This window comes from Carassius auratus, unplaced genomic scaffold (assembly GCF_003368295.1).
Source record: "Carassius auratus strain Wakin unplaced genomic scaffold, ASM336829v1 scaf_tig00028147, whole genome shotgun sequence".
Taxonomy (NCBI): Eukaryota; Metazoa; Chordata; class Actinopteri; order Cypriniformes; family Cyprinidae; genus Carassius; species Carassius auratus.
In genome coordinates, this window is record NW_020525661.1 from 28,543 (window position 1) to 49,332 (window position 20,790).

Consider the following 20,790-nt stretch of genomic DNA (forward strand, 5'->3'; position numbering starts at 1 on the left):
TGCCAGTGACTTTTGGGTAATCCCAACACATTTACACTTATGCACTTAACAGACACTTTCATCCAAAGTCTCATATAAGGATAAGTTCACATTTTTGTTTTGAAGTTCAGGCTGTTTTCGGTTTAGTTTTTTTTCCCCTTCTTTTCATTTTTGGGTTCTTTATGTCACTATCCCAGTTTCAGTACTCTGCATTTGTGTTCTTTGTCATATCATGCCTCATGAGTTGTCTTTTAAAACAGTGATTGAGTATGTAATGAAGTTTGAAAGTGGAAAAATAATGAAGAACAAAGTCAAACTCTGCCATTTAATGGACACAGAAGAACTCAGCACAAGTCAGTCATATGCTTGCTTGTATGTGCAGTTTCTTGTCTTCATTCTTCAACTTTAGTCTTAAAAAAAGCAAAAAATTAATAAATGAATTAATTGAAAACATTTTGTTTAAAACATTTCTTAGATTTTATGTAAAAAAAATAACTTTTTTCTGTATAATCAGAGAAAAGTTGAAGAGTTCATCTGTTTTTACCTTCCCAGCTTCACGGCTCTTGGTTCTCAGCTTGTTGACCTGGGACTCGGCGATGTCAGCGCGCTCATGAGACTCCTCCAGCTCATTCTGCACCTTCCTGTACCTGGACAGGTGAGTGTTGGCCTGTTCCTCCTGTTAGGATTACACAAGATATCCAATCCTTTCAGAGCATTGCACTCATGTCACTGAGTGTATTGAATAGATAATGTCAAAGCTACAAACTCAAGACATGTGACATTAGACTTACAGCTTCTTCAGCTTGGCGTTTGTAGGCCTTCACTTTCAGCTGTAGCTTGTCTACCAGATCCTGCAGCCGAGCCACATTCTTCTTGTCTTCCTCAGTCTTTGGGTGTAAAATTGTTCATGGTCTTTTTTAAACAATGTATACAATCATGAAAGGTGTTAGATATCTAATTTGTGTGTAGTTTTACCTGGTAGGTGAGCTCCTTCACTCTCCTTTCATATTTGCGCACTCCTTTCACAGCGTCTGCACCACGTCTCTGTTCAGCTTCAACTTCAGCCTCCAACTCATGCACCTTCAGTACATAGTTATTGTTATAACTGTGAAATCTCTGCAATGGCCAGTTCATCTAAGGGTTACTCACACTAGGCGATCTGAACCATTCCCGAGCACCCCCAAAGTTAATTTCTTTTGACTAGTGTGATCACTCTGTACCTCACTTGAAGAGGTGAGCCAGAGCATTGTTCAGTTGGGCTCTGGTGTTATACCAATGTATATAGTGTGGTTGCTAACTGCACTGGAGCATGGGACAGCTACTGTGTGTGCACTACTATCATATTTTATACAAAAAAACATATATTACTACTTGAAAAGTAGCAGTTTTTATTTAATTTGAATATTGAATAATATAGGTCCATAACCGGTCTGGTTTTCACCTTGTTGATAAACATTATTAATACTTTGTGAGTATAGCTGCAAATTCCTCCATCAGTGTCATCTGATTCCATAATCATTGTATAATCGCACTCTGGCTCATTAGAAGACACCCGTTCCTAGTATGAGTACATGCTAAGACTGTATTTAGCCAGTGATTTACCCTGGACTCCAGTTTCTGGAGCTGCTTCTTTCCACCCTTCATGGCCAGACTCTCAGCCTCATCAAGACGGTGCTGCAGGTCTTTGACAGTCACCTCCATGTTCTTCTTCATTCTCTCCAGGTGAGAACTGGTGTCCTGCTCCTTCTTCAGCTCCTCAGCCATCATGGCAGCCTGAAATATAGGCCAATTAAAACAAGCTAACCAATATAGATAGAATTAGCTTCCATTAATGTTCTCTTTGCTACCACATGCAACTAAACAAAGTCAAATAACTGTTTAAATTAGCATAGAGTAACATAATGCAAACACGCACATCAGTGATGGCCTTCTTGGCCTTCTCCTCTGCATTTCTGGCCTCCTGGACTGCATCGTCCACCTCACCTTGAACCTGGACCAGATCAGTCTCAAGCTTCTTCTTGCTGTTAATAAGACTCGTATTCTGCAGGATTTAAGCAGGTAGTTTAGTGTATATTTAACTAATTATTTATCATGTAATCGGAATTTGCTCTTAGTATTTAATAATCTTTTTGTACTTGTGAGTGCAGCAGTCCCACACGCTCGCTGGCATCCACCAGCTCCTGCTCAGCCACTTTGCGTCCTCTCTCTGTTTGCTCCAGGCCAGCTCTCAGCTCCTCAATCTCTGCTTGCATCAGGCCATTCCTGCGCTCCACCATGGCCACCTGCTCCTTCATGTCCTCCTGTCCTCTGACAGCTTCATCGAGGTGCAGTTGGGCATCCTGTGGAAATGTTCTTTCTTTGTTAGTTGCATGTCATTCTTCAGTTAATTCATGTGTCATATTCCTATGATCAAGCACTTAAACTCCTCATTCTACTGAGAGATACCTTGAGTTGTCCTTGGACGTTCCTGAGCTGTTTCTGGGCCTCAGCAGCCTGGCGGTTGGCATGACTCAGCTGGACCTCCATCTCATTCAGATCTCCCTCCATCTTCTTTTTGACTCTCAGGGCATCATTTCTGCTCCTGACCTCAGAATCCAGAGTGCTCTGCATGGAATCAATCACTCTTTGGCTGTTCCTCTTGATCTGTTCCATCTCCTCATCCTTCTCAGCCAGCTTCCTGTCAATCTCGCTCTTCACCTGGTTCAGCTCCAGCTGCACACGGAGAATCTTGGACTCTTCATGCTCCAGGGTGCCCTGCAAGCAAAAAGGAAATAATTTACTTACTGTTTAAACTTGTAAAATCATACTATATGGCTCCGGAGTTATGGCAGGTATATTTGTGATTGTTTAAGAAGGAAATAATTACATTCATTTAAGGTTTTGAATCACTACATGTACAATGTTTTAATATTGTTCAAAGTACTGGTGTGATGTTAGTGTTGTAGTAAAGGAATGGCACCTCAGCTTCTTCTAGTGCAGTCTGGATCTCTGCTTTCTCGGACTCCACTGTCTTCTTGGCTTTCTCTATCTCATGAATGCTCTTTCCAGTCTCTCCAAGCTGCTCAGAGAGGTCAGAAATCTCCTCTGAAAGTATTTAAAAATCAATTGTACATCATTTTCTGTTTTTGTAGACATCTCTGTTTTTTAAAATCCTTGCTGTAAAAATAAAAGTGGCATTTACGTTGCAGATTCTTGTTCTCCCTCTTCAGGGTCTCGAGGTGGTCAAGAGCTTCTTCATAGGAGTTCTTCATTTTGAAAAGCTCAGTGCTGAGAGAACGAGCTTCTTTCTGAGCAGCTTCTAGTTCAGCCTGGCTTTCCTCATACTTCTGTTTCCACTCTGCTAGGACCTGGGGAAAAAGGTAATCATTGTTAATTAGCCAAGTCCATAGTTCAAGGTTTAGATTTGAAGATTCTTTCTTACCTTATCAAAGTTTCTCTGCTTCTTGTCAAGGTTGGCAGCCAGTGCATTTGCCCTCTCCCCATCAATCATCAGGTCCTCTACTTCACTCTGCAGCCTCTGTTTGGTCTTTTCCAGAGAGGCACACTTGGAGTTCACCGCCTCAATGGATTCTTCAGCATCCTGGAGACGCTGTGCCAGCTTTTTCCTAAAGAAAGTGGTATTAAATGATGAAACCTTACTAATATTTGTGAAATTAAATGTAGGGTACTCAAGACTTTTCTTTGCTGTATTTACTTGGATTCCTCAAGCTCTTCAGTGCGTTGGATGGCATCAGTCTCATATTTGGCTCTCCACTGGGCCACCTCACTGTTGGCCTTAGACATTCCCCGCTGGAGTTCAGCTTTGGCCTCCTGCTCCTCCTCGTACTGCTCTCTGAGCAAATCACAGTCATGGCGGGCAGACTGAACTGCATGGGCCAGAGCATTCTTGGCCTATAGGGCGGCACATTTTGGGATATTAAACACTTTACTATCTACACGATGGCTTGGATTTAAAAAAGAAAAACATAAAAAATAATTTGATTATCAAAACACTAATATTTGCAACTCTACCTTGACTTCTTCCTCAACATGTCTTTTGAGATCTTCAATTTGCTGAGTAAAAGCCTGTTTTCCTCTAGTTAACTGTGAAACAAGTGCTTCTTTCTCTTCCAGCTGACGGCTAAATTCACCTTAGAAACAAGTTAGATATTAGCATTAAATATAATAACAGAATATTTTAACTCAATTTTGTTTTAAGAGTTTTTAAGTGTAGCTTACTCTCTTACCATTTTCAGTCTGAAGTCTTGCTCGTTGTGCATTCATGTCATTCAACTGGCGACTATTTTCATCATTTTTGGCCTTGATTTCACTCAGCTGGTCTTCAAGGGTGCGGCACATCTTCTCTAAATTACCCTAAAGAGATTAAAGATTATATGAATATGTTTGTAAAGAAGATTTTTTACTTATTAATGATCATCTAGTGACATTACCTTTGCTTTAGCCACAGCCTCCATGTTGCTTGACAAATCATCAATCTCCATCTTGTATTCACTCTTCTCCTTCTCCAGCTTCTGCTTGACCCGCTGGAGGTTGTCGATCTGTTCTCCGAGTTCAGCTACACTGTCTGCCTGCTTCTTTCGGAGAGCTGCAGCTGTAGCTTCATGCTGCAAGGTAGACTCTTCCAGATCACGACGCATCTTCTGGAATTCGGCTTCACGCTTCTTGTTCATCTCAATCTGAGCAGCAGTGGCACCACCAGCTTCCTCAAGCCTCTCGCTGATCTCTTCAAGTTCCCTAGAAAGATCGGCTCTCTGCTTCTCCACTTTGGCACGAGCAGATCGCTCTGCCTCAATTTCCTCTTCTAGCTCCTCGATACGGGCCTAAATAAAAAATGGCTTCTTTATTGATATTTGTATATGGATTTTTCCAGCTATGCATCTAACTTCACCATTTCACATCAGAAAGATTAGAGCTAGTGTTACCTGAAGTTCTTTGATCTTCTTCTGAAGCTGTGCTCCCAAAGACTGTTCATCCTCAATCTTGCTGAGAAACTGACTTATCTCAAAATCCTTCCTGTTTTGAAAGTAGTGTTTTGTAAAATGTGCCAAATACTCATTTTGTGTAGTTGTGTAAAGTTCAAAATCTGATGGCCACTCACTTTTTGATCTTCTCATCTGATTGCTGTTTTTCATTCTCCAGGTCCATTATGGACTCCTGGGCCAGTTTCAGATCACCCTCAAGCTTCCTCTTGACTCTCTCAAGGTCCATACGAAGTTTCTTCTCTTGCTCCAATGAGCCCTCAAGCTATTGTTACAGAAACTGAAACATTAACATCTGGTATAGAGCAATACATTTTAGTTCTCATTGATTCATGGTCTTATTCCTATGCCAAACATCTTACATCGTCCACTTGCTGCTCAAGCTTTGTCTTAGCTTTAGTCAGAGTGTTGACTTTGTCTTCCTCTGCCTGAAGGTCATCAAGAGTCTGCTGGTGTGCCTCTTGGAGGGCTTTCTTCTCTTTGGTCAGCTTGGCAATGCTCTCGTCTTGAGAGGCCATCTCCTCTGTCAGGTTTTTGACCTAAATAGAAACATTAATTACTGGTTTCATTACCAAGAGCCTGAATCATAACCGGCAGTTTATATGAAGAGTTTGGTTCCAAGTAGGAAAACTACGATTGGTTGAGCATATTGTAGAATGTATATATATATACTGACTTTATTCTCTGTTGCATGTTTCTCCTTCTCCACTTTTGCCAAGGTGAGCTCCAGGTCATCAATGTCTTTTTTCAGCTCAGAGCATTCATCCTCCAGTTTCCTCTTCTTGGCAGTCAGTTCAGCATTGATTTCCTCCTCATCTTCTAGTCTCTCTGTTGTCTCTTTGAGTTTGCCCTCAAGTTGGATCTTGCTTTTGATGAGCCCTTCACATCTCTCCTCAGCATCATTGAGGTTTTCAGATTCCTGTTCATTGGAATGGATATAGTTAATGACTCATGCTTAGGGATTCACAATATATCAGCCACCATATCGGTATTGGCTGATAAATTTGAATTTTTCTGTTATTTTTATCGGACCGGTAAGAGAATTTGACCATTATCTTAGAGCTGATAAATAATGCATTATTTCCTGCAGAGACACTCCAGATGTGCACTGTTCACCATGATGGTTTTTAATTGCTTGAAATATTATTTGAATCACTTCGAAATGGAAAATACAGTGAACTGCAGTATGTGCATGGCAAGTCTATAATATTATATTGAGATCATTAGCTACTGTAAAATAATGTAACAGAATCTTTGTCCGCCTGGATTTTAGTGCATTGTTAAGGGAAGAGCACATTCACAACGGATACACACGTGACTAGCACAGTTAAGTTCGCTTGTGAATTAACAGTCTTCTGTTCAATTGTACGTTGTAGTATTGTGTTTATTTTATGCATATAAATCAGATTTTTCTCAGATAGAATGCATTTGTTTAAGCTCTAATCTATAGAGGTTTAATAGAGCGCTTCAATTTGCTGGTGATAATCTTTAGCTCAGTGCACGCAGCTCGAACATCAGTTTACAACATTAATAACTATGAATGAGATTTTATATATATATATATATATATATATATATATATATATATATATACACATGTTGTAATATTATATTTATGTTGTATAAATATCTGAATATTTAATGCGTTCCATGTGTTTAATAAGATGGCAGCACTTCAATTTACTGGTGTTTATTCAGCTCCTCAGCTTCAGCACACGCAGCTTGAACAGTAATGTACAACATTAATAACTATAATTGGGAATCTCATAAACACAATAATATAAAGAGAATATTACCGTAATAAAGAAAGTTGTGAATTATTTGGGTTTATTTGCCGTGTTTCAGGACGTTCAGAGTGTGTCCACGACACATCTGACTATTCGAGCTGTAGCGCAGGTGTATTGCAGTATTGGAAATAGGCTACTTCTGTTTTAAACCATGAAGGCGAGCCACAGGATATCATACAAGCAACGTGCAAACTTTGTGCAAGTCAAACTTATGCTGGTGAACGTCTTTCACCATGATACTTAAAGTAAAATCTGTTCACATTTTCGGAATCTGATGACGTATTAACAGTGCGTATTCTCTCAGAGATGAAGAGAGACAAATATTCTAATATGTGGTGTGTATAACTGTTTTAATTTATTTCTTTAATGTTTCTCTTGGGGCCCGAACAGAGTGAAAACAATGAAAAGAAACTTATTTTTTTTGAACAGGTTGTTTTTGAAAGTCGGTGCATAAAATAAAGCTGCTCTTTTGCTTCATTAATAAAGTGTTACTGAGGTGTAACAATTTTATTCAGGCTGTAGGGCTATGACTTGTTGTAGGCTATAATAAACCTGTTTTAAAAGACATTATTAAAACATTTTCAGTGAAGAGTAGCCTATGCTTATAGCCATTTTCTTTTATCACAGTGTCACAGCATGTCAGTTATGCAGTGATCCACTATGAAATTTTTGTGAAGCAAATTCATTCTAATATTAATTTAATAATAAAAGTAACATAACATTACTAGACAGAAAATAACAGGCCTACATTAATTGGAAATGCCAAGTACTCTTAATAATGATAATATTTAATGATTTTGACAATATCTCTGGCTATAGTCCTTACATGATTAACGTCTTTCAACACACTCTGCTACATTTCTTACCACTCTGTCTATATATGCTTTATTAATACCTTTTAATGGTGAGACTTTTTGGTAATCAGGCTCTCATAAATTCTGTGAAATGTGGATTGAGATTTATCGGCCAACATATCAGTTCTTGGCTTTCATATTTAAAGATTTATCGGTTATGGGTATCGGCCAAAATGTTCATATCGGTGCATCCCTACTTATGTTCATAAATGTAGGTGAAATACTCACAGAAGTTACTTGCAGTAGAAGATCGTTTTTCTCCTGAACAAGTGACACCATTTTCTCCTCAAGCTCCTTCTTTTTAGCTAATGCCTTTGTTAAATCTTCTTTCATTTTATCAAAGTTCTCTTTCATTGATGCCATTTCTTTTTCACTCTCTGCACTCTTCAGAAGAGGCTTGATCTTGAAGTACACCTTCATCCATGGCCAATGTTTGACATTCATGAATGAGCGGATGTTGTATTGGATGGAATAAATTGCCTCCCTGTGAAAATTGTAATCAGTAAACCAGCCTTTATCACACTGTGCAACTAAACAGTTGTGTTTCAGACATTATTGTAAGTACCTCCTCTCCGTCATTTTGACATACTCCTTCCTCATTACATATCCTCGGGCCAAAGCCTGAGTCATGGTAACCAGACTTGATAGTTTTTCATCTCTCATCTCCTCAAGAGTACCCAACAGACCAGCTTTAAAGAACACCTACAAGAACATTTGTAATATATTAGTGCTGTAGGGTTGAAGAAGCCAATAAGTGCTTTTCAGAGTAGATGTGGCCTGGGATATGGCCCTAATAATAACTGAGATTGGCTGTTCCAGTAATTCCAGTGGGGAAAAACATATATTATGGCCTATACTATAGTATAGAATGACATTTGGGAGAATTCTGTCCTTTCTTTTTTGATGTAACAGTTTGAGGAGGCATGACAGTGTCCGGTACACAAAGTGGAGTACAAAAATGTTTTGTGTAATCTTGTGTGGAATAAGGCTTGACCGACACAAAGCCTAGACTTGAACGCCTATTCAAAAGCTTCAGGCCTGCCTTCTTCATACTGATGCAGGGCAATTGGAAGGACTGAATTCTCTACAATGTCATTGTGTTGTAGCAGAGTAAAAAATGAGAAGGAAAGAGTTGAAATAATTTGTCCACGTGGTGTATTTGCTGAACAGCTCACCTTGGTGTGTCCAAATTTGTATTGGTTGTGGTCAATATCAATAGAGCCCAAGAGTTTCTCTGTAGCCTTTTTGTTGTCAATGAACTGTCCCTCAGGGATGACAGCAGCATTTAATACTTTGTATCTAGAGGACATTTACGGGAAGGTAGTAGTCTTGTGAAATACGTTAGGAGGTAAAGATTAGGTTATACATCATCTCTAAGTAAGAAGTTGCAAAAAGATGTCATTACCTCTGCTTGAAGTCACCGTAGTGGATTCTGCTGGGGAAACCCTTCGTGCAGATTCTGATGCCCTCCAGCACACCATTACACCTGAGCTGGTGGATAACCAGGAAGTTCTCCATCAGACCTGAGATGCAAATGTTCTTAAGGTTCAGGTTTTCTTTTTTTTTTTCAAAACCGTGATCTACTTGAGTCTTCAAGGATCAAGGTTACCTGGAGTCTTGGTTTCATTAGGAATCAAGCAGCGCACAAAGTGAGGGTGAGTGCTCCTCAGGTTAGACATCAGTTTCCCCAAGTTCTCCTGTGGAAAGTTTGTGATTAATCTAATCGCAATGGTGAAAAATTCACAAACTTCAATTAGAGAGAGAATCTGTTTACCCTAAAAACTGCAGACACCGTCTGGAAGGAACCACCCTTCTTCTTGCCTCCTTTCTTTGCACCTCCCTCTGCTTTATATCAGTGACAGGGTTTTTTTTTTGTTAATCATGTGTTGCTGTCCATCAAGCCCTTCAATAATCTCTATTTGCGTCTTGTTAATTCTAACTATTCTCTTGCATAGACAAACTTCGTTTTTTAAAACTCCAAAGTCTGTGATCACATAGTTTGTTGCACTCTGATGACCTCATTCTTTTTTCTTAGTTTTGTATAAGAAGGCGTCTTGTACATAATTCAAACACAAAGGAATTTAGGAAATGCAAATGTTTGTACCTTCTGGCACAGCGAGATACAGCAAGGCCAGCACTTTGAGTGCTGACTTTTGGTAAAGTTGCACGACAGAGTCGTTCAGTGGATCCTTGTTCTTCTCCAACCAGCCAGTAATGTTGTAGTCCACAGTGCCGGCGTAGTGCACCAGAGAGAAGTGGGCCTCTGCTTTGCCTTTCCCAGGCTTGGGCTTCTCGAAAGCTGAACATTTTCCCAGATGCTGGTCATGCAGCTTGTTTTTGAAGCTTGAGTCTGTAGCCTTTGGGAACATGCACTCTTCTTCAAGAATGGAGAAGATGCCCATTGGCTGTTGAAGAAATATTCCCACTCAAGTACAGGCACAGTGAGATTGTTATTTTAATTTACTGAATATCCTCTTACCTTCTCAATGAGCTCAATGCAGGTAGCCAAGTCCATACCAAAGTCAATGAATGCCCATTCAATGCCTTCTTTCTTGTACTCCTCTTGCTCCAGAACAAACATGGTGTGGTTGAAGAACTGTTGCAGTTTCTCATTTGTGAAGTTAATGCAAAGCTGCTCCAAGCTGTTATACTGATAATTCAACAGAAGCAATTATTGCAACTGACTGTTATCTTGTATGTCTTGATCCTTTCAGAGACATTAATGACTGATACTCACATCAAAGATCTCAAATCCAGCGATGTCCAGCACACCGATGTAGTACTCTCTAGGATTCGTCGTGTTCAACATCTCATTGATACGGACGACCATCCACAAGAACATTTTCTCATAGACAGACTTGCAGAGTGCAGAGACTGCATTGTTCACCTGACAAATTCAAAGGTCATTGTAGATTATATTAGTACCCTTACTTCTCATGATGACTATGTCTGAGACATGTCTCACTATATCCACAAGTAAAATGTGTTGATGAAGTCATCACCTGTGGTACGGTCTGGCCTTTGGTCACCATCTCATTCCCGACCTTCACTCTGGGGTAACACAGAGCTTTCAGCATGTCAGCGGAGTTGATGCCCATGAGGTAGGCGATTTTATCAGCCGCTAGGGAAGCAGAGTTTTATGCATTATTGTTGCTATTTAAGTGACCGTTTATATGTTAATTTGTGCTAAAATTTGATCTTACCCTCATTGCCATCAGGTTCTGCCTGCTCCTCTCTCTGCTTCTGTTTGAACTTCATGGCCCCATGATGCATCACCGCACCTGTCAGCTTGTAGATGCTGATCTTCTCATCAGCATTGAAGCCCAGAATGTCAATGGCACTCTGTTTTTACACAGACCAAATAAATCATAATGTTTATTGGAGTACTTTATACTGCGTCATGCAGTATTCAGTTAAAGCTTGTGTTTTTCTGATGTTTACTTGCTCATAAATTTAGCAAAAAGTCTAAAATACTTCTACTAATAATAATATTGCAGCTGTCCACATACATCTGTGGCAATGAACTCCTCCACATCATCGATGCTCTTGACAGTGATTTCACCCTGGCTGATCATCGGATAGTCGTAAGGGTTGGTGGTGATGAGCAGGGCCTCTGTAAAGAATTGATGTGCAGAATGTTTCCAGTGCTCTCAAACATAGAAATAACTGAAACACACAATCCTGTAGATTTCTCACCGAGCAGCTCTGGCTTGTGTCCAGTCATGAGCTGGTAGAAGATGTGGTAACTCCTCTCAGCAGACAGCTGGAATGTTACCCTTGACTTTTCTAGCAGATCTTTCCAAGAAGAGTGTGGTAAAAAAAAGACATTGTTTTCAATTGAGCAACCCACATCTTAGACTCCAAATAAAATATTTGGCTAAAAACAGTGTTGACTCACAAGTTTCAATATCTGCTTTGGCCAGTTTACCAGTGCCCGAAAAGTGAATCCTGATGAATTTACCCTAGATTGAAATCATTGATAAAAGGTCAACTGTTTGTGATCGACAATTTATGATGTTATTAATGATGATTCATAGGTGCAACTTACAAAACGAGAGGAGTTGTCGTTCCTTATAGTCTTGGCGTTACCATAAGCCTCCAGCAGAGGGTTGGCTGCAATGATCTGGTCCTCCAGTGATCCCTAGACGTAATTGTAGCACAGTGGGCAGTCATGAGGTGAATCACAAACACTGTCCTCATTAACACTGTCTAGAATAGATACTCACTAACCTGCATTTTTCCAGGGCCAGAGTCTGTCTTCTTTGGACCAGCCATCGCAACAGTTGCAAAGTACTGAATGACACGTTTTGTGTTCACAGTCTTTCCTGCTCCAGATTCTCCACTGGAGATTTATATGAGTTCATCATTTAGTCATAAATCTTTTACTGATTTACAATTATAACTAAAAAAGCTTCAGGTTTAGTTAGATTCAGCAGAAGAATATTTACTCACGTAATCAGGACAGACTGGTTCTCACGATCTGAAATTAAACCGTGAAATATTAACAGAATATATATTAGGTAGCACTCTATATTAACTTGAAGCTATTAAGTGTTTGTTGTTTGACAGTGTTATTAGATTAATAGGCTATATTCTAAAGTTAACATTTCAGTTATTTATTCATATAAGTACATATAGAAGATAAAATAATGCAAAATAATGGTTGTTATCAAACACTTACTAATTGAACATTCATTTGAAATGTACTACTCAGTTTCCTCAGCTTAAAAACCTCATTTAGGTACCGTTTATTAAGAAGTTGTTAACTAAGGATAAAAAAACATCAGTCACCTTTGATGGAAAGATACTATTTGGAGTTAATTCAGCTTTTCTATGAACTCTGTCACAACAGCAATTTATGGACAATGAATTATAGGCTCATACTTCATGCTAGTTATTATAAAGTGTATTTTTCATTGTCTCTTTAACTGTTATATGTTGAAACTGCTGGAATCCACTTACCAGTTAGCATGAACTGGTAGGCATTGTCAGAGATGGAGAAGATGTGAGGTGGGGCTTCAATCCTCTTTTTGCCTCTGTATCCAGACACAACAACTGCGTCGTACACTGGGAGCCATTTGTATGGATTGACAGTGGCACAGAACAAACCAGAGTAGGTCTGAAATGGAGATCGTCCAGTTTTACAATGTTGCTGCCCTATTCCAGGAATAAATTATGATTTACTTACATAGATCATCCATGCTGCGTAACGCTCTTTGAGGTTAAACAGCACAGAAGGCTCATTCAGGTGGGTCATCATGGCCATGTCCTCCATTTTGTCAAATTTGGGAGGATTCCTTGGGAAGATTTGATCTTCTTTTACGGTGACAGTCTGTAATTAACTTTTTTTAGACGTTTTGTACACATATTTCTACACTATTTCTACACTATTAAAACTTTATGCTTTGAAGACTCAAGCACAGTCACATATGAAATATTATTTTTTTATATTTGATACTTACTTTCCCACAGTCAGTTTTGACAGTAGCTTTGCCAGCCTCTATACTAAGAAGAGTACCTTTCAAGTACATCTCAGCTGGATCTGTCACGAAGAATGCTGTTTTGGCATCGAATTGAGCAGTCTGAGCCTCGAGTCTCTCTCTTTCTGGCTTCCGGAGGTAAATGGCCGCCGGGCCGAAACACTCCATTTCACCATCTCCCATGATTGTACTTTACTGTGGAGTACAACTGACATCACCATGCTGATATACTTCATTAGATTCACTTTTTGATTGTCATTGTATTACTTTCAACTCTAACTTTCCTAATAAATTCCAATCAGTTAAACCAAACAGCCAAACAAATCATATTGTCACCATCAGTTGGGAAGTTCTTTACCTTGTATTAATCTCAGATGGAAATTGCAGCTGTCAAGTTCAGGATTCTGAAAAATAACAATTATATACTATAGACTATATACTAATTAGTAATATATATATATATATATAGACAGACAGACATAGATAGATAGATAAATAGATAGACAGACTGATAGACATACATACATATTGATAGATAGATAGATAGATAGATAGATAGATAGATAGATAGATAGATAGATAGATAGATAGATAGATAGATAGATAGATAGATAGATAGATGGATAGATAGTGACTCACCAGTTTTGATGGGCAACTGTGCCTCAATCAGAGGTTGTAATTTATATAGTATCTTTACTGAAGACTCAGCTGAACTGTTCAGCTGGATTTGGTAATGTTATTCTACATGGTTTATGATGATGCATCTCAGTCCTAGTGGAAAATAGCAACACGTTGTCCTTCTTTTGTTTCGTTGGTTTGTTGGAGCATGTGATATTTTAATTATTCTCATGGTTTAGATCAACTGAACAGCCTTTCTATACTTAAATTCATGATGTTGATATGTTTTAATTTTAAAGCAATAACATATTAATCATAGACATTTGGATACTACACTTATAGGATATAAAAGTTTAACAGTCCATGTTTTTCTTATGTTTTGTCTCTTTTTAATGTAGGCCTTCTTGTTGAGTGTATGTTTGTTTACAATGTTTAATTTGATGTCACTGAGGTCTTATTTCAATGTTGCATCTTATTTCACTCTTGGCAAAGAGGAGCAACTTGGTTCAGATGTAAAGAAGCAGTCAGCTGTCACTTCTATTTAATTTTAGAGGTGAAAGCAAGACTGGCACAATTTGATGACTAAAAGTTTTTACTTTTGATAAATGGTAATATACGACTTATGTTCTGGGCAACTGTCATATTAATAACTATTTGTTTTTGAACATTTAGCATTCATATTATTTCCTCTTTAAAAACCAAAGATGGACTGTGACAGTTCCTCCAAATGAATAAATAAATATATACATATATCTGGCAGGCTTTTCTTGGGCAATTAAACCTCAGTAATCACTGCACATACGGATCTTATTTCATGGTCATATAACAACTCTCAAAGTTATAAACAGCATGTTCATATATGGACAAATTATAAATATAGCACAGTGAGAGCTCATGTTTGTATTAAGTTTAGCTTACACATCCAGGCCACGGTGAAGACTTATTTGACCTGTCATGACATTACTGTAAGATTTCTCAGTATGTGAACTGCTTTTTCAATTGACTGTACTTTTGAAATAAATAAACAAATAATTAAAAGTAATAATGTTTATGACTTGCTCTAAACTCTATATGTTAACATTCATTAGCTGCTGCAGTATACTATTGTAATATATTGTTCTTAACTGACTTTGTCTTAGAGTCACAAGCCTAAGAATTTTGCTTGATTTTAATATAAATTTACAGACAACAGTCACCATACTCAGAAGCCTTTGGCCCAAAGATGAATAAGTACTACACACTTATTCATCTTTGGGACAATTGTTTCTGAGTATGGTGAGTTGCATTTCCAGATGCATTTCTTTATGAATATGGTACTGTTTGTTATCATACCACATCAAGTCAAATAAGGAACGTCGAATCACAAAATCATTTACTTTTCTTGAATGTAGTTTTTTCATTGTTGATCCAGGATGTAGGGAAGTTTTTTAGTACAATTATAAGAGACAATCTTCATACAAGTAAAATCACATCAGAATACAAGCAGGCTATAAAAGTTGCAGAGCAGACAATAGTCTGGAGCAGTGTTCATTTTGACCAAATTTTGATTTTTTTTTTAGTCATATTTTAGTCATCTTAATTGTTTTTAGTGTCAGTATAGTTTTAGTTGACTAAATATCATAAAATCTTAGTCGACTAAATCAACCATGACTTTTGTCAGTGAAAATCGAATGGGTTTAGTTACGGTGCATTTATAAAGCATTTCTCTAAAACTTCCAAACATATTATGTACACTGTTAAAAATGTATTGTATTGTTACAGGAAACTCCTGGCAACTAATTGTCGTGAATTTACAGCAAACAATATACAAGAAATATACTGTATATTTAACACAATAAAATTCGGTGTTTATACAGCAGTGGTGCTGTGAATACAGTAGCATTAATACAATAAAATGTTGTATTTTCTATTGTTGTCGTTCAATCCTCAACAGTGGTGACAATCCCGAAAAAAAAATTGCAGCATTGCATGCTGGGAGCCATGAACATGTTTTGTATGCTGGCATGAAACATGTCACCATTGTTGTGTTTAATACTCCAAATGTTGATGTCTGTGAGTGTATAAATAATCTAAAACATGTTTTTAGCAAAAAGTTAGCATAAACCATATTTATTCCCTATTAAACATCAGCGTATGAATCACAACAGTGTTTCAAACTATTTATTTTTATATCAGTTGGGTCTTTTAAACCATTTTAGTGCAGTCAGTTGGTTGTTATTAAAACCAACTTGTTGATCTGCTTTATAATTGCAGAAATGTTTTCTGAAAACAAATGCAACTGCAGAAAAAAAGTATTGCAGCAAAAGTTGAGGGTTTAGAGCACAACTGAAGCAAACCTTGATCTCTAGGATGGTGATCTCAAAAAAACATTTTAATTAAGACATCAACATCTAAACCTCTGTGAATTATGAATAAGAACTTCTGTAGATGCATGACAGGAATAAAATCATTCTGGTTAGTATTACTACAAGTGAAGCTGGTAATGCTGTTTGTGGAGTTGTTTATTCAGATCTTGAGAGATTTAAAGTCTTGTATCTTCAGTTCACCTAAGACTGTGGCTGAAGAAAGTTGTAGTTTGTGTTCTTATTTCTCTTTCTTTCTTGCTTGATCACAGCAGGTGTTTGAATGACTGAGAGAATGTTGCAGGAACACATTTTACTAACCTTAAAATAACATTATACTAATATGGAAACTGGACCTTTTTATGTTCTTGGAATGTTACAAATCAACTTTCCTAGAATGTTGAATTTTTAAATCAAAATTAAGTTAAAAGAATGTTTGAGAAACATCATACCTTTTAAAAAGTTTATTTTAAGGTTAAGAAAACTGGACCTTTTATGTTAGAAAGAATTTGAAAGTACCAGTTTTAATGCTATCCCACAATGCTTTGTGGTGTCTGTAAAATAATGCTTCTACAGTGTAGTTACAATAATATTACAGGACTATCCATCAGTTTCCCATCATGCATTTGCATTTACAATAAAAACCATGAATACAGTGTATTGTTGTAAAATATATTGTAAAATTACATCAATTGCTAACAGTGTAGGTTTGATATTAAGGTTTTATCATGAACATTTCTTGTATTTGGCAGTTTGGTAGTTTAGACAATAGTTTCAATTTGGCTCAAGTAGATTCAATTAGGTTGATAACCTTCATTGCAAAAAAACAACAACAAAAAAACAAGAAAAGGATATATCATTACTTCTGATGAAATGATAACAACTGTGAACAAATACAATTTAAATCAACTTTACAAATTACAATTGTTCATTTATATTTTTAGCTTATTTTCTCTTCTTATGTAAGCATAACATTTATAACATTTTACGTGAACAGTTTAAGCAAACATATGAGATCTATGGCATTTTACTGCATTTATGAATACACGGAAGTTGTGCGTCATACACCTAATAATATAACATTTAAGTATAATAAAAATCACTGTTTTCCTTTATATTATACTGTGTATTATAATAATCAAACAACATGGATTCAAGTGACAATCAGTCCTTCTTATAATTGAAGAGATATTTCCATACCATCAGTGTCCCTGAGATGACCGACAGCTGATGCGTTTCCCGTTTTGTGCATCACTCACAATCTTTTAACCCTCCAGCATGCATCATCTTCATGCTGATACAGAAAGTGCTCATGCGTCTACTCTGCATTGTTATCTCACTGTTTTTATGCACTCTAGTTCTGCATGTTTCTTCGTTCTGTTTCTGGGACCATCCTAGGCTTTTTCGTGCTGATGGTCTGCACCCCAGCAGAGTTGAATTAGAACTCCTGTCGGACAACATCTCCAGGACGCTACGCTCAATATGACTAGAAAGCCAATTCTCAAATTGGTTTGTTGTTGACGGCTGTACTGCGTTTGAGCTCCGTCACTATATTCTTTTCATTGACTGTTTTTAACTTAAAAATCAATTTTATACATCATTGTTTCCGTTTATATAACGCGTGAATATATCCTCTATTGTATTCTACAACAAAAACAATCAGAGCGCCTCGCTATCACTAGTTTTATTTTGATCTCCCGGGTCCGCTATTAGCTTTTAGCCAGTTAGCATCAGCAAGCGTGGTTGCTGCTAACTGCGCTTATATTGCTAATACTCTATTCACACACATTACCACTGCTGTACTCCATGTTACTTGCTTTAATGGTAGATGAATGTCTCCACTCTGTGCAGCTCGAGCTCGAGGCCGTGGGGAAGCAGATTCGCGACCTGGAACAGAGGCAGGCCCAGCTGAGAGAGCGGAGAGCCGCGCTGAAATCATCCCGGGCTGACGCTCGTCCGACACGTAAGTGCTACGTTAGCCGAAGGTAAAGTGCACACTCATTGTTTGCCTGGTGCTCGTGTTCTCGATGTTTCTGCGCAGATACCCGCAATCCTGAAGGACGACGAGAGCCCCAGAGCGGTCGTGCTTCACGCCGGGGTTAACGACACCACGCTGCGGCAGACGGAGACGCTGAAGAGGGACTTCAGGAGCCTGATCGAGACGGTTCGCAGCACAACGCCCGTGGCGACGATCGTCGTGTCAGGACCACTGCCCACGTATCGACGAGGACATGAAAGGTTCAGTAGACTTTTTGCTTTAAATGAATGGTTGTTGTCATGGTGTAAAGAACAGAAACTGCTATTTGTTATTAACTGGAATCTTTTCTGGGAGCGTCCTAGACTGTTTCGCGCTGATGGATTACACCCCAGCAGAGTCGGAGCGGAGCTGCTCTCTGACAACATCTCCAGGACACTTCGCTCCATGTGACTAGTAAGACAATTCTCAAATAACCATTATGATGAGTTTTGTTCCACCCGCTTAAATTCTAAAAGTACTTGCGCTGTAAAACCTATTAAGACTGTGTCTGTTCCCCGAATAGTGAGGTCAAAATATAAATATAATGTAGGATCTAGAAAAAATCTTATCGTAATTAAACCAGAAAAATGTAAAGTAAATGAACAAAAACTATTTTTAAAGTTTGGGCTCATAAATATTAAATCACTCACACCAAAAGCAGTTATTGTAAATGAAATGATCACAGATAATAGTTTTGATTTACTCGGCTTGACTGAACCCTGGCTAAAACCAAATTATTATTTTGGTCTAAATGAGTCTACTCCACCAAACTACTGTTATAAGCATGAGCCCCGTCAGACTGGTCGTAGCGGGGGTGTTGCAACAATATATAGTGATATTCTCAATGTTACCCAGAAAACAGGATACAGGTTTAACTCTTTTGAAATACTTCTGCTAAATGTTACTCTGTCAGACATGCAAAAGAAATCTAATGTATCTCTTGCTCTGGCTACTGTGTATAGACCACCAGGGCCGTATACAGAATTCCTAAAAGAATTTGCAGATTTCCTCTCAGACCTTCTAGATACAGTTGATAAGGCGCTAATCATGGGAGATTTTAATATTCACGTTGATAATGCAAATGATACATTAGGACTTGCGTTTACTGACCTAATAAACTCCTTTGGAGTCAAGCAAAATGTCACCGGGCCCACTCATCATTTTAATCATACACTAGATTTAATTATATCGCATGGAATCGATCTTACTGCTATAGATATTGTACCTCAAAGTGATAATATTACAGACCATTTCCTTGTATCGTGCATGCTGCGTATAACTGATATTAACTATATGTCGCAGCGATACTGTCTGGGCAGAACTATTGCTCCAGCCACCAAAGAAAGATTCGCAAATCTGATCTATCTCAACTGCTATTTGTACCCAAAAATACACATGAATTAGACGAAATTACTGACAACATGGGCACTATTTTCTCTAATACATTAGAAGCTGTTGCCCCAATCAAATTGAAAAATGTTAGAGAAAAACGTACTGTACCATGGTATAACAGTAATACTCACTCTCTCAAGAAAGTAACTCGTAGTCTTGAACGCAAATGGAGAAAAACTAACTTAGAAGTTTTTAGAATTGCATGGAAAAACAGTATGTCCAGCTATAGACAGGCTCTAAAAACTGCTAGGGCAGAGCATATACACAAACTCATTGAAAATAACCAAAACAATCCAAGGTTTTTATTTAGCACAGTGGCTAAGTTAACAAATTACCAGACGCCACCTGATTCAAATATTCCACCAACGTTAAATAGTAATGACTTTATGAATTTCTTCACTGATAAAATAGATAACATTAGAAATACAATAGCGAATGTAGATTCTACAGCATCTAACACTTCAGTTTCATCCATCCAACCCAAAGATAAACTGCAGTGCTTTACAACCATAGGACAGGAAGAGCTAAATAAACTTATCACTGTATCTAAACCAACAACATGTTTATTAGATCCTGTACCCACTAAATTACTGAAAGAGCTGTTACCTGTAGCCGAAGAACCGCTTCTCAATATCATAAACTCGTCGTTATCTTTAGGACACGTCCCAAAACCATTCAAGCTGGCGGTTATCAAGCCTCTTATTAAGAAACCAAAACTAGATCCTAGTGTACTGGCAAATTATAGGCCTATTTCAAATCTTCCATTTATGTCTAAAATTTTAGAAAAAGTTGTGTCTGCTCAATTGAGCACCTTCCTGCATAAAAATGATCTGTATGAAGAATTTCAGTCAGGTTTTAGGCCCCACCATAGCACAGAAACTGCACTTGTTAAAATTACAAATGACCTGCTCCTTGCGTCAGACCAAGGCTGCATCTCATTTCTAGTCTTACTTGATCTTAGTGCTGCGTTCGACACCATAGATCATGACATACTCATAGATCGATTACAAAACTATACAGGTATTCAAGGGCAGGCTCTAAGATGGTTTAGATCCTACCTGTCCGATCGCTACCATTTTGTTTACTTAAATGGGGAGTCATCTCATTTATCATCAGTAAAATATGGAGTGCCACAAGGATCCGTCCTGTGTGTTAAAAATGTAAAAGATTGGATGACAAATAATTTTCTCCAATTAAATTCAGATAAGACAGAGATACTAATTATTGGACCAAAAAACACTACACAGAATCTTGTAGATTACAATCTGCAACTAGACGGATGTACTGTTACTTCCTCTACAGTCAGAAATCTGGGTGTTATATTAGACAGCAATTTGTCTTT

The 20,790-nt window shown here is 37.9% G+C and overlaps 1 protein-coding gene across 2 annotated transcripts; it reads right to left on the reverse strand.

The window, feature by feature from the left end:
• Nucleotides 1-290: 290 nt before the first annotated feature.
• LOC113079463 (myosin heavy chain, fast skeletal muscle-like) lies at nt 291-13,786 on the reverse strand. Of its 2 annotated transcripts, none has more exons than XM_026251727.1 (41): nt 13,719-13,786; nt 13,438-13,483; nt 13,062-13,274; nt 12,788-12,931; nt 12,562-12,718; nt 12,052-12,079; nt 11,830-11,941; nt 11,648-11,740; nt 11,498-11,561; nt 11,296-11,394; nt 11,109-11,212; nt 10,803-10,941; nt 10,602-10,720; nt 10,337-10,486; nt 10,079-10,249; nt 9,704-10,004; nt 9,374-9,441; nt 9,209-9,296; nt 9,005-9,122; nt 8,775-8,898; nt 8,165-8,301; nt 7,828-8,083; nt 5,635-5,877; nt 5,321-5,497; nt 5,078-5,223; nt 4,902-4,992; nt 4,410-4,799; nt 4,206-4,332; nt 3,991-4,109; nt 3,674-3,870; nt 3,401-3,584; nt 3,161-3,326; nt 2,939-3,063; nt 2,425-2,733; nt 2,115-2,318; nt 1,895-2,020; nt 1,582-1,752; nt 955-1,059; nt 771-866; nt 524-655; nt 291-389 (listed from the first exon to the last, which is right to left on the reverse strand). In XM_026251727.1, the coding sequence occupies exons 3-41, from the start codon at nt 13,260-13,262 to the stop codon at nt 372-374; spliced, it is 5,799 nt and encodes a 1,932-aa protein (XP_026107512.1). In that variant the 5' UTR covers nt 13,263-13,274; nt 13,438-13,483; nt 13,719-13,786; the 3' UTR covers nt 291-371. The 2 variants fall into 2 exon arrangements, with proteins under 2 accessions (XP_026107512.1, XP_026107511.1); XM_026251726.1 differs by having other exon boundaries at nt 9,374-9,444.
• Between the last annotated feature and the right edge of the window lie 7,004 nt (nt 13,787-20,790).

Coding starts and splice junctions, on each gene's coding strand:
- LOC113079463 (XM_026251726.1), bottom strand. CDS start 13,262: ATGGGAGATGGTGAAATGGAGTGTTTCGGCCCGGCGGCCATTTACCTC. Junction 4,993..5,077: donor TCAGATGAGAAGATCAAAAA/GTGAGTGGCCAT, acceptor CTTTCAAAACAG/GAAGGATTTTGAGATAAGTC. Junction 2,021..2,114: donor TGGGACTGCTGCACTCACAA/GTACAAAAAGAT, acceptor TAAATCCTGCAG/AATACGAGTCTTATTAACAG.